The 18754-nt window shown below is 34.6% G+C and overlaps 1 protein-coding gene across 2 annotated transcripts in view; it reads left to right on the top strand.

The window, feature by feature from the left end:
- The window catches only part of LOC129787382 (putative transcription factor SOX-14), a 43815-nt gene extending 26557 nt beyond the window's left edge, over positions 1-17258 (top strand). Inside the window, exons 3-4 of one of the 2 annotated variants that reach the window (XM_055822919.1) lie at positions 6544-7790; positions 16568-17258. In XM_055822919.1, the coding sequence (XP_055678894.1) occupies positions 6544-7788 (1245 nt within the window). In that variant the 3' untranslated portion in view covers positions 7789-7790; positions 16568-17258. Of the gene's footprint in view, positions 1-6543; positions 7792-16567 lie in introns of those variants that run through there. The other variant, XM_055822918.1, reaches the window with a different exon arrangement.
- Positions 17259-18754: the final 1496 nt, after the last annotated feature.

The raw sequence follows: 18754 nt of genomic DNA, 5'->3' as shown, positions 1-18754 counted from the left end.
ATGTTTTTTCCAGGCATGTTGGCACTTACAATTTTTCAGGCCTAAACATGCCTCAAAATTGCCACCTTCCGCCTCTCTCCCGCCAAAAAATTGCCCACCGGCAAGCAATCTCCCGCCAAAACGTGCGCCTTTTGATTACCATGCGGGAAGGAATTAATGATGTGTTGCCCGATATGGCCGAGAAAACCGCGTGTACCCCACCACTCTGGGATTTTTTTGCTTCATTCCTATCCAACATTACACACCGAATTACAAAATTTACCCAAGAGATGTTCCACCAAACGGGGCACAAAAAAGAGCTCTTTTCGATTTTATTGAGTCTCGCTGGTGGATTTTTTCTCGTCTTGTTTTCAAATTCTCTGGCGGGCCACGGAAAAAACAAGAGAGACCATGACAAGGCCATCAGAGATATTTTTGGGCAATAGTGACGGAGCCAATTAAAATGAATTAATTTATGAAAATAACGCGAGGCCCACACCATAATTAGGGTTTATTGTTAGATCTTTTTTTTCGCCATGATGAGGAAAAAAAAATCCTAGCAATTGAGATTTTTGCCGAAGAGCTATTAATTTCTCTGTCACCTTGCGAAGTTTCAATTCGCATTTTGACTTTCTTCGCGCCGTGGGATATGATGCAAGGTACAAGAAGGTCATTAATGGGAAATTTACGAAATATTGCTTTAAAATAATAGCTAAATGAATTTCGAGTAGTGTTACAGTTTTTTTTGGCGTTGGGATTTTAATTTGTTTTAATGAAAAAAAAAATCTTTAATATTTTTGGGAAGAAAAATCATTCGAATGTGAGGGTTGTTATGTTGGAAGAACATGTCAAAAATTATAAATACGTTTAGTCTTTTCAATTTTCTCGATTTACGAGAAAGAGTATTTCTTAGAAAAACAAATTATTGAGAAAAATGATAAATATTTTAATTTAAAGAAGGTTTTTCAGCCAATGTGAAAAGTACAAGAAAATTCGGAAAATCACTTTTCTTCACAGCCACTGAAAAAGACATCTTGTGTTGAAAACTCTGACAGAATTATGACTTCATAATTAGGGATTCAGACATAGTTTTCCGTAGATTTTCTGATTTTTCTTTCTACTCTAAAAAAATCAATTTTAGTCACAAATTTTCTAAGAAATGTAACCCATTCATTTCTAAATTCCCAAAATATCCTCTGTGGTGATATTAAATTCTCACCGTGGCGGTATTAAAAGGACAACAAATGGGAAAGTTGAGTGATTGAACTCCTCCACCAGAGGAAAAGAGAAAAAGCGGGAAAATAGGGGGCATATTGTGGCAAAAATAGCTCGTAAATTGTGCGAAAACATTGAAAGTTTATCCAGGATCTCCTGCGCACTATCATTAATACATTGCACTAGGCTGCAATGAAGTGTTTATGACAACGAATGTTGATTAATTTACGACCAAAACCAGTGAAAATTCTCCTCACTATTTTCACCCAACATGCGGAAAAGTGCAAAAGGAAAGTTGTGGAAAGTTATAGAAGGAAAATTCTCTGTTGGTTTTTGTGGATTCGTCAAGGGGCCAAGTGCATGAAGAAGAATTTTGTGTTTGACAGAGGGAATCTCGCGCATGAGGCGATATTTCACACGAAAATAAAAGTTGCGTATAAGAAGACCATAAAGTGGATGGGTGTTAGATTAATTGCTTAATTTTGTCGAAAATTTGTTGCTTTTTAAATACACCCAATAATTTACCGTATAGCAATATCTTGTAAAAATTAATTTTCTGCTCGCACCCTGGCGTACACCTCGGAAAATTCTTCAGTGTGGAATTGCGGGAGAAGCGGCGGTAGAAAAAAATATATAACCACAATAAAATTAATGATCTCGAAACATTTATTTCACACTATTTCCGTTTTGTCTAACATGGTGATTTGTTGTTGTATCGGGGGGCCTCTCGGAAATCTTTCATATATGAGATGCTCAATGTTCTCTTCTTTCGGGCTGAGAAACCACAGAATGAAAATTAACTTTACTCATTTTTTATTTATTTCTTCTTTTTCACATCACCTATCTTTTCTTCTCGTTCGTCTCGATGATTAGGCTTCTCCAGGTGTAATTTTCTAACAAAACTCTTCTTGACTTTCGAGTGCGAGAGATTCAGAGAAATTTCCATGGATCTCTTCTTGAGATCTTGCGATGCCTTCTTTTTTTTTCTTGGTTGGAGATTGCATAGCTAAGAGAGAAAAATATAATACATTATGTATGTTTTTTATTATATATGGATGAGAGAATTGATGGAATTAAGTGTAACTAAGGGGATAATAGGTGTATGACTAGAGCATCTTAGAGTTGGTCTCTCTCTCTTTCTATGGGTGCTGCTGTCTTGGAGGGAAAGACAATTTGTAGGTTATTAGTAATTGATCACCGCCAGGTATAACCGTAATTCATCTGCGCACGTTTGTTGGATTTTTTTTCGCGCGCAGTGTGCAATTGAATATATTTCAAAAACCTTCCCTCCTCTATGTTGCAATTGCAGCCCCCTAGGGGTGGAAAAATACACCGCTGGATATGTCGGACAATTTTCCACGCGCGTAAATTGTAACGCACAACCCCCTCGGGAGCCCAATGTCGCACTTGGGCAAGGTATTTGTGAGACCATCGGAGTTGACTGACATCGCGTGCTTCACACTAATTATGACAAATCTACCTGACCACCATCTCCCCCACTCCCCCGCAATCCAGCAACAGTTCGCGCAAAGAAGGAAAACGCCATGAATGAGGGACTCAAGAAAATCCACCCCAAATACGCGGGGGTATTAGAATAATTACAATATTTTACGACTTGCTCGAATATCCTGACGCGTAATCCACCCCCAAGGGGCTCCGATATACGCACCCTTTGCGCCCTATACTGCTGCTTCTGTGTGTGGTGTGTGGTGTAAGGGAATTAATTAGCCGCGGATGATTCACGAGACGGGTGAGATTCAGCAGAAAAATTATCTCGATGATGTATGGTTGTTGAGAAATTAGAGTATAGTATTTAGCACTTTAAACGGAGGGGAAAAATTTACAGCTCACGGAATTTTCCATCCAAACATTGCGGATGTACGCACAATTCGCAACTTTGCGAGAATTTCTTGTTTTTCATACATATTGGACACAATGAAGAAATCTCAGGAATTGAACGAAATTGTCGACGGAAATCCAAATTACAAGCAAACAGAGCCACTTCCTGGTTACAAGTTGTTAATTTTTGAGAATTTTTAGGTTTCTAGAGAATATTTTTAGGCTTTTGGGAGTTTAATAGGCATTTGGGAATTTCTAAGGGTTCATTAAATTTCTAAATTACCCTTATTTATGGTTTGCAAAATAGGGTTTAATTAAATTTATGAAAGCTTTTGGAAAGCTCGGGAATTTTTATTTAGGAAGATTACATTTTTTTTCAAAGAAGAAAATATTTTTTTTTTATTGAGAAACTTTAATGATTAATCATTTTCATGTAGAGAAAATAATTGGAAAATTATTGGTGAAAAAAAACAGCTAAAAAGCCGCTGTTTTCTTCTATCCAGCGACGTTTCGGAAAATTTATTATCACGTCTTGTCTCTGTTAATTTGCAAAAATGTTTTGATACATTGCAATATCAAAAGTTATTTTTTGTAAATAGAACAGCTAAAAGATGATAAAAAAAAATTGTTAAAACGTCGCTGGAAAAAATCAGAATTTTTATTTTTAGAAAATGTCTTCAAAGATAAATTCATCCCAACTCAAAAGCTTCAAACTGAACCAATCGAATTTTCCCTAGACCTTGACCTTTATCATCTAAATCCCCGCCACTCGACTAGTCAGACCCTACATACGTCCTACCCTGCAACATGCCAGAAATTAATCTAAGGCTATTAGTTTTCAAAAACCTCACAACATCGTGAAAACTCATGTCAATTTAACCTTTCGGTTCCCCTTCAAATGTTTGATGGTAAATCCCATGCACACGCTCAAGCATTGACCTTTTACTATTTTGACATTTCACCCCCATCTCCCGTATTTGCCTCATTGGAATCCCTACAATTAACCCCCTTTGCGACACACAGGAAGTTTTCATACTGGGAGGAGGGGTAGAGAACAATTCTCGAATTTCAATCAAAATCGAATTAAATTCCACTCACAGTATTGTGATTGATTAAATAATGATAATAAATAAAAAATTACTCACAGCGGGCAACCTTGGCGATTATATGTGGACGCGGGAGTACCCTGCACTTTGTTAGAGACGCGCGCGCGACTTAAATAATTTATCAGAAGGAGGAAAAAAAAGCACAAACCAACTTATTCAAATTGCCATGTTTGACGCGTGAGAATGATAAAATGTGGTGGCGGAAGACGGAATTGTTTGGGATGGGTGGGTTTTGCGCGAGAGATATATGCGTATAGATGCGACCCCGCAGTTTGCGTTCACGTTTGGTGATAAATTTGTGCGCGACTTCCCTGTTTGGTGCTAAAAGAAGAAAAATTCCCATGAGTCCGGGAGGCCGCAAGAAAATTGCATAATTTTTTTTCTCTGCCATACTTGTCTCTGGAACCCACCACCGGGCCCTGCTCCTCCTCCGTTGTGTATGATAATGTACGAGAGAAACGTGAAATTAAATTCAATTAAATTGCGCAACTTTAATAGTTCAATTTCATGGTGAGTTCTTCTCATCATAAAATTCCAAGATGTCTCCATGATTTACTGATGATGTTCTTTTGGTCGTTGCACGATTCCATCGCGACATGTCTGCTCCTCAAACCATGATGGATTTAATGCAATGCCCGCGCTCTTGCTACATCCTATATACGGAGGGGGCTGACTTTCCAGAGATCACAGCCACAATCTAGCCGCTATAATGCGGCTATTTTAGAGGGAATCAAGAGAATCTCTCTCAGCGGGATTTTCTTAGCCAAGAAATGGCCAAGAAAGCACCAAAGAAAAGAATAAGAATCTTCCGTAAAAATTTCCCATTTACACCCAATTCCAAAGGAGTTGCACCAAAGCCCCCAAAAACACCAGAAAGTCTGTGTGCTTGTCTGGTTTGTCTTTAGAGCAGAAATTCCCATTAAAATGAGGAAGTGAAATCACTTGTCCTTCTGCCACCCGTATATGTGGAAACGCTATATGTTCGTGGCCTCGATTTGCGTGCGTATAAATCACAAACACGAATGAAATAAACCCAACTGACGATTATTCCCATAGCTCTGCATTTACTCACGGAGAGAGCCCCCCTTCTTTTATGCCAAGATTGGCTTCTTGCTGCATACTCCACATCCAAAAAGAAATCGATAAAACTCGAATCAGGCGGATTAGAATCGCGCGCGCGCCACCCAACAAATCTAGCCCATAAATCCACCTCCGGACATTGCGAATTGTCGCAAAGTCCATCACCTTCGGTGGCGCGCGATATTCTCCTCCTGCTCAATTTTAATTGCTTGTCATATAAATTTGTGCTCAATGCGATGATGTGGCGCCAATTTCTAACAATCTTCATCACATGGGACGCTCCCCCGCCTCCCGCACCAATGCGGAAATCTCAATAAAATAGATGGTGTTATTAATAAAATTTTCTAAAAGTCTCTCTCTCACTGGTTTTGCGAGATGAAAATGTGCAAGGTTGCCGCTTGAGATTTAAAGTGGAAGAATCACTCGCGAAAGCACCTTGAGATGGCTGTGTGACGATGATGAAGGTACCAAGCAGTGTGTTTGTAGCCTTTTGCGAAATCCTCTTTACGTGGGTGTATCGTGAAGTGCTCCTCATGGGCTTTTTGCAAACAAATCGGTGTGTGTGATGATTGGAAATCACCAGGGGGCAGCCACTAGCTTGTGCTTTCAAATTGTTTACACTGATAGTGTAAATATTGATAAAATGTCGCCGTTTTTCGATACAATTTTTCTTGCCTTCAAGGAAAAATATATAAATTTTATGCTTATTGGAATCGTTTTAAATGAATTTATTGATTTTAATAAACATAAATTAATTTACATAATTATCTATATCTGCTTATTCAAGTTAGATTTCTCAAACAACTCTTAACGGGTTTTTGAATTCGTTAATTTTGAATTCTGCCAACTCCAATACTCTTTATCTACGTGAACGAGTACTTTTAGGCCAATGATTTTATTTCTTTAATATTAAGATTTTAATGAATTTGCTTACTTTTTATCTGATTTTAAACTAGGATCAACTTTTAACGAGCTTCTGATTTTTTACTTTTGACTTCTGCGTACTCCAACAAAGCGAATTTACGTTAACAAAAAATTTTATAGATCAACAAAAACTTTATGATTATACTTAAGCTTAATAGAGATTTAATTTTTGTTTTGAAATCTTACTGTGAAAATCCGTTTTTTTAAAAGATTTTTTAAAGAAATTCCGAATTTTACGAACTCCAACAAAACGAAACTACGTTAACCGAATTCGTTTAAACCGATTTGAATGAAGAACAATTAAAGGCTTAAATTTAAAAATCTGAATTACATTCAACCCCAAAACTTCCCTGACATTTAGATCTAAAGAAACACCTTCCCTTTCTCTTTGCCATTGCAGACAAAGAAACACCATCCAGGTCACATTAAGCGACCAATGAACCCTTTTATGGTATGGAGTCAGATTGAAAGGCGTAAAATAACAGAAGTAACCCCTGATATGCACAATGCCGAGATCTCAAAGAGCCTCGGTGCCCGATGGAAGGCACTTACGGATGAGGATAAGAAGCCCTACATTGAGGAAGCTGAGAGATTGAGGAAGTTGCATTTGCAAGAGTATCCCAACTATAAGTACCGTCCGAAGAAGAAGCAGAATAAACCAACAAAGGCCAATCCATCTGCCCCATCCCCATCTTCGGTAGGTTCCCCCAGTTCAACGGGTTCGCCAGCTTCGACGTCGCGTTCACCTCCACTGAGTGGAGTGCGCAAGGCAACCCGGCGCAATTCACAGCGAGTCCTGAAGAATGATACGAACAACAATAGTCGCAGTCCAGCCAAGACGCGCATACGTCTTAGTCCAATTACGGAACTAATAGCACGCAATGGGGTGGCTGCGGCTGCGAATCAGGGGCAGATTTATGCGATAGGTGACCCCGTTACGGGTCCGCAGGTGTACAGCATGGACGGCAACGAGCATATCCCCAATTCACCCGAAAGTGCCACGTTCTACGAGGATAGCTCCCTGGCTGTGGCAGCGGACACACAGACGGACCGAATGTTCGATCCGGAGCAACGCCTCTTTGACAATGACGCCAAAATGTTCCTCGAGAATGATTCATTTGCGGACACAAATGACCTCCTTGAGACATTCTGCGCCGAGGATAACAAGAATATTTCGATTGATCTCATGACACGGTACATTGAGGTACCAAAGCAGGGTGCATACTTCTACAGCAACGGGGCAATGTTCAATGGGGTCACGACGAAGAAGTATCCCGATGATATTACACGCCCACCCTCCCAGTGCACAGGTGCGAATGGATTTGAACAGGACACCCTGAGTGAATTGCTCACGTCCAATGATGCAAACCTCAATGCCACCATCTGCGATAAGAACCAGCTCAACAATAACTACCACACGGATACGTTCAGTGAGATCAAGCAGGAGAGCGATAGGGCCGAAATGGGAGACTTCAATGCCATGATTGAGCCCATGGACTTCCAAATAGACTCCTATGATAACCTCGAGACGAACTCCAGCAGCTCCGGCAGCCATCTTGACTTCCCCTACAGCGAGGCAGAAACGTGCAAGATGCTCACCGATACGGACTTCGATATACCTATGCCCATGCTTTTTTCTTCATAAAGGTGAGCACATTTTCACAACAACAAACAACTACAACATAAAATCAACTTGTCGCCCTGGCCCAATGGGCAACCCCAAACCCCCCCCCCCCCCTGGCAACATCCTTTTGTATACATATTTTGTCTACGGACCACACCCCCACGTTTTTTTGTGATTTCATTTGATTTGGGACGTTGAAAAGAGGGTATAAAATGGATGGATAAGAAAAAAAATCAAACCAAGCACGAGGCAAGCACCACGTGCCCCAACTTTTATTTTCAATCGCTGTGGGCAGAACCCACCCCCGCCTCACCCCTAGGGTGCCGGCACTAGAACGGGGGCTGGGGGCAGAGAGAGAGAAAGGATGGTTCTCAATTGTTCAAGATTGCGAGACATGTACAGAATTGCAAATGATGGAGAATAAGAGTTCATGGTTTCTGTGAAATACATATTATATTTACTATACATAAATTGACATTTAAATAAGGATAGAAAGAGGATGAAGAAGAAAAATGATTAAATATATATTATATTCATTGTTGACTCTTATGTGCAGAGATATATATTACAATATATAAATACACAAAAATATATATAATATAAATATTTTCAAATTGATGTTGATACACAATTATTGAATAAACAAAAAAAAAACCTTATTGCTTTAAATATTAAATGAAGAAAAAAATGACGGAGGTGGAAGAAATTTTTTTGCAAAAGAAAATTTTTTTTGAGAGTGTAGTGTTTAGGAATCGCAAATTCATGAATTCGAAAGGAAGAAATAATGAAAAAAAAAAATAAAATAGTAGATTTGTAGCCCTCCACATTCGCATATTAAAGGCACACAACAGACCCCTTTTACACAAGCCCCATAAAACCTTCCTTGCCGCGGCAAACCTTCCCTAAAATGAGAAAAAAAGAAACAGAACATTGTGAAGCTTAAAAAAAACCTACAATATATCGTCACAATAGGTAGTGTAATTGATGTTGAGAAAAAAAAGCTAGAATGGCTAGGATTATACATATAGAGGAAAAACTACACGTGGTGTTTAAATAGGAAAGTTCTCTAGGATTTGAGTGCGATTTTTCTTTCTAACTTCCAAACTTTACTTCCAAAAACTTACCTTCCAGACTGCTGAAAAAATAATTCATGTGAGGTGATGTGCAAGTGCTGCGTAAGTTGGTAAAGTTTACCAAGTTTTCGGGTGTTTTTTTTTTAATTTACTATTGAATTTGATTTAAATCGGTTTTGTTTTCTTTTAATAACAGATTTTCATTTGAGATAATTTTCTTGAAAATTTCAACAAAAAAAAACAACTAGATGATTTTTAAATATTTACGTAATTAGGTAAACTTACCAAATTTGTAGGTTATGGTTGATTTACAACAAAAAAAATTTCAATAGTCGCCTTTCCTCAATGGCTTTTCAATTTTTATCAGTTTTATTTAAATGTTTTGAACAATAAAGATAAAACCTATAAAACAGTCACGTAAATACGTTTACGTAAGTTCGTAAATTAACCAAAATGTGAGGTTATGGTTAATTTACACCACAAAGCAGCCAATTACTGCATCACCTCTCAATTTTTTTTTGATTTTTAAAGCAGTTTTCTTAAACATTAAAAGTTCTAAAACATTAAAAATAAAACAAGCAATGACGCACAAACGTTGGCGTAATTTGGTAAAAAAAAACGGTAAAATGGTTATCAACAAAATGTGAAGACTGAATTACGCGAAAGAAAACCTCCGTATCACATTGCTAAAAATTTGATTTTAATGCATTTTAATTATTCTATTTAAAATTTTTTAATTTGCAATAAAAAGCAACAAAGTGACGCACAGACGTCTTCGTAATTTGGTAAATTTCACGCAAAGTTGTAAAGCAAGCCTTATGTCACAGCGCATCGTTTTGTATGTCATCTCGCTTGTTTAACACACTTTCATCTCAAATCTGTTTTACGGTGACTTTTTTTTTCTTCTTCTTTGGAGCAATCTTTGGCGACGCGAGTTTTTTTTTTACATTGACGGGGGGAAAATACCAAATGAAGCCACTAGTTTGTGGTATAAATTATGCACAATATTCGTCAATAAAATGTCATTTAAATAGATATTCAAAATGAATGAGAAAAGAGAAGAAAAATATTATATATAGGTAGTAGATTTTAGGCCGTGGAAGATTTACCTAAAAAGAAATATTAAAAAAAAAGAAAAATCAATGGCGTGATTGCAAAGATTGAATGTCAATGGTAGGCAGATTTTTTTCTTTCTTTCTTTATAAAATGACTTTTTGAATGATTGAATTGGGCATGTTTTTCAATGGAAAATACAATGATAAAAGGAGAGAAGAGGAAAAAAATGATGGATTGTGTGTCTGCAAGAGGAAATGATTTTAATATGCAAAACACTTTATTGCACTCTGGAGATGAATACCAAATCCAGAGTTGTGTGTACGTTTTTTTCTTAAGCAGCGATAGCATAACGAAAATTCAACGTCTTTAAGTTTTATTTTCTCATTATAATGCATATTTCACAATTGGACAGTCTTTATTGTAATTTTATGATAACAGACACCTTTTTTTTCTTCATTTTGTGCCTCTCTTTGGGTCTACTGTGCGACTTTAACACATTCACTGACCATTGAAATTTTACATTTTTTCATTCATTTTACTCCCTATTTTTCTGGGCTTTTTTTCACTGTCTCTCTCTTGCTCAAAATTTGCAATAAATTATCACGAAAGATTGTCTTATATATTTTTTTCTTTACTTTACTATGTGCTTCGTGTTATTCCTTGCACAACCACGTGAATTATGTTGGGAATTATGTGATGCCCGGTGTATGGTAATTTTTCAACCATCTCCACCGTGTAAAACGTTGGCAGTGAAGACAAAAAAAAGTCACACAATTAATTGCCATTTAACCACATAATCTCTCCATCGTGCGCGATCTCGTGCATTTACGAGTGCTTATTATTTAAGAAGCATAAAAAATATATAATATTGCAAAATTGTGTGAAAAATTTAACACATTTGTGACACTGCCACACATTTTTCTCCCTTTGCCACGCTTTTTTCTTCTTTACAAAATTCTTTTAATCATTTAACAGTGTGACCAAAAAAGGTCCAGGGATTCGTGTTTTCCCTTTTTTTCCTACGACATTTCAGCACGTTTAGCTTTTACCAAAAAACTCTCCTCGAAAAAATAAAAATTCTTCACTTTCATTCTCACTTTTCCGTGCGGCTTGAAATGTGACAATAATGTTTGATTACTGAAAAAAAAAACAGCGTACGAAGACAGCAATTAAATTTATCGTTCTTGAAGGACGTGACATTGTTTTCGGTGTGTTTCATTACCACTTTGTTCTGAAAGGGTTGCTCAAGAGTTTTATGGAGTGTAAACACAACAAAAAAGAAGTTATTAGTGCCTTTGGGACCATTGTAATTGTAGCTTTTTCGCAAAAAGAACTGTCTTTCGGTTTTCATTTAAACCCAAACCACCCTATGCACACAATACATAAAGAGCGTTATTCACAATACATACAGTAAGTCCCCCGCATGTAACCAAAATTGGTTTTTAAATTATTGTAGGGGATCATTAAAGGTTCAAAATAAGCGTGGTGATTTCCCGGAAAAGCGCTGGGAAACCTACGAATTTTCCGGTTTTAGGTGTAACCTATATTGATTTATTTCTCAATTTCTAGCAATTGTAGAATATTGCGATTGGCGTCAAATGAAAGCTATATCAATGCTTAATATTATATATTAAAACCATTTTCCAAAATGCACAAGAAGGTGAAAATTCGGAAAGATTTTCCGAACACGCATTTTTCTTTCGCCTCCCATTTCCACAATATTGCATGGGACCACCTGGAACATCCCTCATTTTGTAGCTTTTTTAATCCCCTTTCATTTGGTATAGCACTTGCTGGGGAAATCTGCTGGGAAAACTGTTTTTTTTTTTTTAGTGATTTTCAATGTTGGAAAAACTCACTATTCGAAGGCTGCAATGTTATACAATGTCATAACATTGTATAACATTGTATAACATTGTATTGCATTGTTAAATCGGCTAAGTCGGTGTGAGCTCCGGTATAACATTGCAGCCTTCGAATAGTGAGTTTTTCCAACATTGAAAATCACTAAAAAAAAAAAAAACAGTTTTCCCAGCAGATTTCCCCAGCAAGTGCTATACCAAATGAAAGGGGATTAAAAAAGCTACAAAATGAGGGATGTTCCAGGTGGTCCCATGCAATATTGTGGAAATGGGAGGCGAAAGAAAAATGCGTGTTCGGAAAATCTTTCCGAATTTTCACCTTCTAGTGCATTTTGGAAAATGGTTTTAATATATAATATTAAGCATTGATATAGCTTTCATTTGACGCCAATCGCAATATTCTACAATTGCTAGAAATTGAGAAATAAATCAATATAGGTTACACCTAAAACCGGAAAATTCGTAGGTTTCCCAGCGCTTTTCCGGGAAATCACCACGCTTATTTTGAACCTTTAATGATCCCCTACAATAATTTAAAAACCAATTTTGGTTACATGCGGGGGACTTACTGTATGTATTGTGAATAACGCTCTTTCAATCTTAGGGGGTTTATCCGGCTTTGAGATTTAATTTTGGGGTTTTATCTGGAAATCATTAACAGGGTGTAACATTTTTCTGATCGCAAAGATCCGAAAATTCAAGAAAATTGTTGCATTCTGAACTACACTGATATAAATTCTCAGATAAAACCTCAATTTTACCGACAAATTTTCTAATGAAATTTTAAGGGCGCATTTATGACAAAAATTATTGAGAATTTGCTCAGTTAACAACGTTAAAAAGATGTTAGGTCTTCAGGTTAGCTTTCCAGTTATCTTATTGGTTGGCATTCAAACCGTTGCACATTTTAAGCAATTTTTTCGAACTCAAAAACATTTTTTAGGAACTTTTTCTCCAAGCAATTTCCACGAAAAGTTTCAGAACCACATTTTCCAATGTTCATTTTCGGTTTTTCAAATTCGTCTAGGGCTTAGAATGCAAAAGAACTTTGAAAAAAAAATATCACAATGTAAAAAATTTCTTTTTTTTACTGCAAAGCATCGAGGGAGGTAATAATTATGAAAAAAAAATACATAAATGTTGAGTAAATATTAGTAATTATCTTTATATAAAAAACATATATTTTAAGACTGAGAATTAGAAATTGAGAAAAATAAAAGGTAATTTAAAAAAAAAAAAGTAATTCTAAAGGAAACATTTTTGATATTGCGAACGCGTGAGAAAACTAACAATTTGATTTTATTTAACCCATCACTATAAAATAATTTGTAGGTTTATATTTTTATTTTGTTCATTTCTAACACTAATTTATTATTTTCCTTTTAATATTAATTTAAAATTAAATGTTAATTAAACAAAAAAATGAAAGAAAATAAAGTAAAAGCATTTTTCATCAAGTGATCTCATAAGATACTAAAATTAATATTTTTTCCCACCAAAAAGATTTTTTTTCTTTAAAAAAACGGTAGCGGAGCAGTGGAGTTAGTTTTTCAAGACATTGCAACATTTTGTGAAAACATTCAATTGGTTGGCTATGTTTTTTTTTATTTTTGTGTGTTTTTTTGACGCGAAGACACCGATTGAAGCAGGATTAGCAGAGAAAATAAGGGTTAGGATCAGAGTTTTCAGTTTTTCATTAAACGTAAAATACGAAGAAAAATAACTTGGGGTTAAAAAAAAGAAACTAATAATATTATTTTTCAAACTAGAGACGAAAAATATTCAGGTATCTACAACAGGCTGTGAAGTAAATGTTTCTTTTTGTTATTAAAGGACGGTGGTAAAAAAAATGATAATAAAAGCGAATAAAATATGTCGTCTTATTTTTTCCATATTTTCATCAAAAAAATAGTAAAGAAAAAACCAGAGGGGTTAGCACAGCAGAAAAATTAAAAAAAAAATGATAAATAAAAATCTGTACATTAAGACGGATCTAGCTTTGAGTTTATTTAGGGATTTACCAACTTGGTAATTTTTGCGCAAACTGTGAATGCATTTTCATCAATCAAACCATTTGTAGCAGTGCGTATGCGCAATTCAAAAAACATTTATGCAATTTTGCAAACTTTTTTTTCCATAATCTTGTGAATGCTTTATTTTATTTTCCCGAATGTAATTTTTTATATATTTCATGGGGAATGATGGCAAATTGGATGGAGGGGTGGTTTTGAACTTCTTCTCGCTGAGATGAGTCTTCTCGTGGGTATCATGAGAAAGTTTATTTTCTTGTTTGTTTGTTTTTTTTTTGTAAGCAGAGTTGTAATCTTCAAGTCTAGTCAGGTCAAAGGATTTTTTGTTGCATTTCCGTCTTTCTTAAGAAAAGAAAAAGAAAAACATTCATGACCATCCAATTTATTTTTTTTTCTTTCAAACACCCTCCATTAATGATAAATATATTAGTTGAACACTATAAACAAAAGAAAAATTGGAAAATTATAAAAAAAAACTTTAAAATTTCTTTTAAAAAATTATCTCTTTTCGCATTGTTTCATCTTGTTGAGAAATCAAAAAAAAAGTCGAAAATTTTTGACACTAATCTTAAGGATTATATATTTCCAATCCAATTAATGATAGTAATCAGTAATGAAAAAAAACAAGTTAATTGAGAAAACAACAAAAAATATTCTACGCAAGAAACAATCGCTTTAAATGTGTAGAGTGTAATTGACAAATTGATCTTAATTAATGAAGAAAAAAAATAGAGAAAAAATATAAAAAAAGAAATACAAATAAAATAAAATATAGATGAACGAAATATTAACCTAAGTGTTTAACTAAAAAAAAAAAAGAAATTGTATTTAAGGATGGTAGGACGTTAAAGAAAATGATGAGGGAAGTTTTGTCGTTTCTTCTTACAAGAAACAAAAATCACTAACACTTTACACAAAGATTTGGAACAAATGAAACCAAGAATTATGAAGAAAAAATAAACGAGATGGATGTATTTTTAAAAAAAGGGAAAATATACTAAAAAAAAAATTATGCGGTTGCAACTCGATGGTTGTATCCAAAAGAAACGTTTCGGAGTCACAAGAAATTTTTGAAGAAAAAAAAATCAAAAATTCTGTTTTTAATTTTTCAAAATTTATTTTTTGATTTAAAAAAAAAGAAAAATTAAAGACTGACGCAATCCCTTGTATGATATGTTTTGACACGTAAAGTGGGGTTCAGATGGAACCCCATCCAAAAAGCATTTCAGTAATGATCATTTAGCGCAAGAGAAACCTGACCAAAATCCCATTGAGGAATAGCAATCCATTTCAAAAATCCTTTAATTTTTTTTATTGTAAATATCCTACATTGCAAAATCTGAAGAGATCTTTTATTAAAATGATTTGTTGATCTTTTTTTTTATAAAAAAGAATATTTTTTGATCATCTTGGACTTTTCTTCACTCGATATTTTGCAAGAAAGTCTCCGAGATGATTTTGTATAAAGACGAAGAAAAACTGAGCCTTTTGTCGTTTCTATAAAAAAAAATCATGAAAAGAAAAATATAAATATTTAACAATGTATTTTATTTTGTAATAACTCTATTATTCATAGGCTTTTGAGGTAATATATAATATTTTAAGGTGAGAGAAAATTAAGTAATATTATTGCTTTATTTTCTCGATTATTGTAAATTATTGTGATTTTTTTTATAAACGAAAAAAAATGTGAACATCCCACAATACTTTGAATTATTATTCTTTTTTTTAACATAGGGATTGAATGAATGCTAATGCGGGTGGAATAAATTCTGATGAATATTTCTCCCATTTGGCAGCATATTTTCTTATGCTCTATCTCCTAAACATTAAATTTTGCTGTTCTTCAGATTTGCTCGATTTGCTTTAATTTATCTCTTTTGTTGGGAAAATATGGAAGGTTTGTGGATTTTTCTTTCTGTCAATTTGACATTTAATTTGACAGAAGTTTGACAACTGGTTGACAGTTGCATCTGTCACGTGAATTCTGACAGTTGGGGAATTTTTAAAAATCCAGAAACATTCATTTTGACCACTTTTGATCACAACAAATTAATCCAAATTTCGGTTAACGTCCAATGTGACAAATTGTCACGTGGAAAATGTTGTAGAAGAGAGATAATTCTGACAGATGAAGAGGCAAATAATGAGAAATCACAAAATGTGATTGAGAGAAGTAAGAGAGGAGAGTATGTGAAGGAGATACACGAAACCAAACACACTTTAACGGGCGGAATTATCAATTTTCGACTATTCTGGCCTCTTTTGAGCAAACAAAACAACACGAAACACATGAAGATGAACATTTTTGTGTATAGACGAGTGAGTGAGTAAAAAAAAATTGTAATCTTTGTATACATTACTCGGGCATTGACTGAATAATAAATAAATAAAAAAAAAATGAAAGAAATTAATGTGTAAAACTTTTGAACAGAAGACGCAGAATTTTTGAGATAATGTATAGTTTGTCCTCATGTTAGGAATATATTTCTAGAAGTAAATAATTATTACAATATGATGATGAAGGAGGGAGATGAAGAAAAAAAAAACCTATTACTGATGATGAAGAAAAAAAATTGTTGTTATATTATTAATATATGATGGAGGATGGTGGCGATGAAAACACACACAATATTGCTGTAAAAAAATGAAGAAAAAAATAATTAAAATGTAGAAATGTTGTCGAAGCCAGTTTTATATAATTTTTCAATATTTTCATTTTAAGATCTTTTATTTTTGTTTTAATTTTCTATCAACCATCCCTTTTTTCTTCTTATAGGAAAAAAAACAAACACATACACACAACAGACATTTCAGTAAAGATGTTCTCTGCAGTTTGAACAACCAACAACCAGTTGATAATAATAAAAAAAAACTCATTGAAAAAAATTTGTAAATAGCGTGTGATCAAGATGCAAAGATATTTGGGAGGAAATGTGGAATAAAATGAAAAATAAAAAATAAATAGCCGATGAGATGGTCAAAAGCAATAATGACACAAAAACACATTTTTTGTCTCTCCTAAGAAAATTAATTTCTTTGTTTTCTTTTTAAATTCTCAATAAAAGATAAATAAAACAAACTGATCAACTGATTTAAATTGAATTTTTAACATTAATATATGTTTTAAAAAATTCAAATTAAACAACAAAATGGAAATCTGCATTGATCCTTCTGAGAGCAAAAAAAGGCATTACACGAAATGCAGAAAAAAGCACACAACACACATAAAAATAAAGAAAAAAATACCATAAAATATTTGAAAAAAAATCACAAAAAAGATGGAGAAACGTATAATAAAAGTATATTTTAAATGTAATTAAGAATGAAGAATACGAAGAGAACTTCTTTTGTATATGTAAATTTTTGTATTTTGTAGAATTAGTTTGTAGATATATTACATAGTCTTTATATACTATATATATATTATATATATTATTACTAAAATACAAAACATTTTTACATCTGAATCCACTATGAGTTATTATTTTCGTCCAGGTGGCAATTTTTCTCTTTTTGGGGTTTTTTCCTTGGTTTTGAGGTGATCTTCTTTTGGATTTTGTTGGTTCCGTCGTTTCCTCGCGATTTGTGTGAAAGCTTAATGAGATTTTTTTGAGATGAGAAAATCATAAGGAAATTAGGTAAGAAAGGTAAGTTCTGTTGCAATCTTATATAAATTAATTTCTTTTAAAATTGAAAAGTTCCTATAAAGTAATCGAAGCTTTTTATATATATTTTTTTTAAATTTAAAATTTTATTATTTCATTTAATCAATTTTATTTCTTTAATTAGATTAAATTCTTTAGAATACATTTGAAAATTTTAATATTTAATTTATTCCTTTTATTACTTAAAAATATTGCAAAACTTTTCACAGAACCTATTTTCAAATTTTTGAATTTCCCCAAAGAAATTTTTTAAAATTATGTGCCTATCAAAAAAATCACGTGGACTCTGTAGCCCGAGAAAAGAGTTATAATTTAATTAATTAAGCACCAAAGTCTTGAATTTTAATCACATAAACAATTCTCGTGGCATTAATTCTCTTTACCTTCCAACGATGACTTCAAACACGATGAAATCATCCCCGTATCATCGTCTAGAAGTTGCGCAGAAAGAATCGATTCCTACACCGTCTTTTTGCAACGGGGGTTTTCCACATTTTCCACCGATTCTTCTTGTAGAATTTCAGCACCCCGAGGCACTGCGAAGGCACCCCTTTTTCTTTGGCATTTTTCACCGTCACCATGTGAAGGGGGCACAAAAGGGGTTGCCCGGGTAAAGTGAGCCCGCTCCGCGTTCACCCGCTATGTCGACGATTTATAATGAAATGCCGAAACTTTTCCCCCAAGTTATCGAAAATTTTGTTGGCAAAGTAATAATTGAGTGGCTGAAACATTTACTTTTCAACTTTGAGCAAAGAGAACCGGGGGTTGGAAGTTGCTGACTTGTGTTTACCGACGCTGTCGCAATTGTTGTTGACTCCCAGAACGTCGTGAGTGTCGGAGAGGGGGGCGGGAGAGGAAGGCGCGCACGGGGGGCGTCTGAAGAATGCTTCCGATTCCGGCGAGTGAAATTCGACGCCTTGCCTGTAAAAAAAAAAGCTTCCTTTTGGGGGTGGTGGTGGCTTTTACGGGGTGGCTCTTCGAGGCTCTACGTCTACATATATACATATCGCGTGACACCGCGAGTGACATATTGATTGTATTATTTCTTTCCTCTATAACCCCCTCCCAAGCACCCCCGTGTGAGCACTCAGCCAGGAGGATTGCCTCCCACGGTGGCAAAATATTTGTTTGAATTTTTTTCCATGCTTATAACAATTTCCATAATCCGCAGGAAAAATAAACTCAGAGATGATATGCTGAAAGGTGCAAAAAAAAAATGATTTCAACAAAATAAATTCCTCCATCTCTTTTGCTCTCTCGGCATTTGCTTTGGGATGGTACACACTGTTCAAAAATTC

The sequence above is a fragment of the Lutzomyia longipalpis genome, chromosome 1, assembly GCF_024334085.1.
Source record: "Lutzomyia longipalpis isolate SR_M1_2022 chromosome 1, ASM2433408v1".
NCBI classification, from domain to species: domain Eukaryota; kingdom Metazoa; phylum Arthropoda; class Insecta; order Diptera; family Psychodidae; genus Lutzomyia; species Lutzomyia longipalpis.
Note: the sequence above shows the minus strand (reverse complement) of the source record. Positions and strands in the feature narration are given on the sequence as shown.